The sequence below is a fragment of the Helianthus annuus genome, chromosome 15 (assembly GCF_002127325.2).
Source record: "Helianthus annuus cultivar XRQ/B chromosome 15, HanXRQr2.0-SUNRISE, whole genome shotgun sequence".
NCBI classification, from domain to species: Eukaryota; Viridiplantae; Streptophyta; class Magnoliopsida; order Asterales; family Asteraceae; genus Helianthus; species Helianthus annuus.
The window spans coordinates 144,280,450-144,281,540 of record NC_035447.2 but is presented as its reverse complement, the minus strand read 5'-3'; the positions used below and the strand labels follow the sequence as shown (position 1 = coordinate 144,281,540).

At 46.7% G+C, this 1,091-nt stretch overlaps 1 protein-coding gene across 1 annotated transcript; it reads left to right on the top strand.

Annotated features, from left to right (window-relative positions):
* Positions 1–401: 401 nt before the first annotated feature.
* On the top strand, positions 402–806 carry LOC110914329. Its single transcript, XM_022159128.1, has one exon. It carries the CDS (start codon positions 402–404, stop codon positions 804–806), a length of 405 nt encoding a protein of 134 aa, XP_022014820.1.
* Positions 807–1,091: the final 285 nt, after the last annotated feature.

Below are 1,091 nucleotides of genomic sequence, written 5' to 3'. Positions count from 1 at the left end.
GAACGGTGTGATGCGTGATAGGGGTGCCGATGTGGCAATGGCACAAACTTGGGAAGAGCTTCGAGCTCTCATGATGAAAGAGTTTTGTCCCCGTTACGAGATTAGGGCTTTGGAATGAGAACTCGATGATCTAAAACAAGATGGGGAGAACACCGTGCGTCCACGGATCGTTATGAGGAGCTAAGTTTGTTGTGTCCTACTATGGTTACCCTATTGGAAAAGGCGATTGAGAGGTATATCGATGGTTTGCCTGATACTGTGCAAGACATTGTGACTGGTAGTATCCTACCACTGTGCGTCAGGCGATTGAATTGGTTGCTACTCTGACTGAGTCTCAAGTCAGGAAAGGTAAACTGACCCGCAAGGGTGATAGGAAGTAGTCGACCGATTCCGCTCAAGACATGGGAAAAGGCGAGGGTAAGAAAGGCGAGTCTTCTAGGAGGTCGAGGAAGTGTAAGGCTTCCCAGAATTTCGCTGTCACCAATCAGAATGCTCAGAACCCACCAGCACAACCTCCTGCCAAGAAACAATACGCTGGTACCGCACCTCACTGCAATAGGTGCAATGGTCATCATGCGGCCCAACAGGCTTGTAAACAGTGTACTACATGTGGTAAACTTGGGCATATGGCCAACATCTGTCGTTTGCGTCAGAACCAAGCTGCTCAGAATCCAGCACAAGCTCCACTTCAGGGAAACGCTTCTAGATTCCCACCTGGTTCATGCTACAACTGCGGTGAAATGGGTCCTTTCGGTAACAATTGTCAGAGGCTTGCGAACCAGAATGCAACGCGAATGCAAATGTGAATCCTGCTCGTGGACGAACATATAATCTGAACACAAATGAAGCCCGTGCTGACAACGAGGTTGTTAATGGTACGTTCCTTGTTAACCATCAACCTGCATTTGATCTTTTCGATTCTGGTGCCGATAGAAGTTTTGTTTCATTATCATTTGAGACTTTGCTTGCGATACCTAGAACTAAACTGAGGAAACCCTTATCTGTCGAAGTTGCTACTGGTAAACCTCTTGTACTCGATTCTATTATTCGCGATTGTCAATTGAACCTCGATAACCATCTTTTTCCTATTG

Bases quoted from the DNA above. Each gene is read 5' to 3' on its own strand.
- LOC110914329 (XM_022159128.1), top strand. From the start codon at position 402: ATGGGAAAAGGCGAGGGTAAGAAAGGCGAGTCTTCTAGGAGGTCGAGG.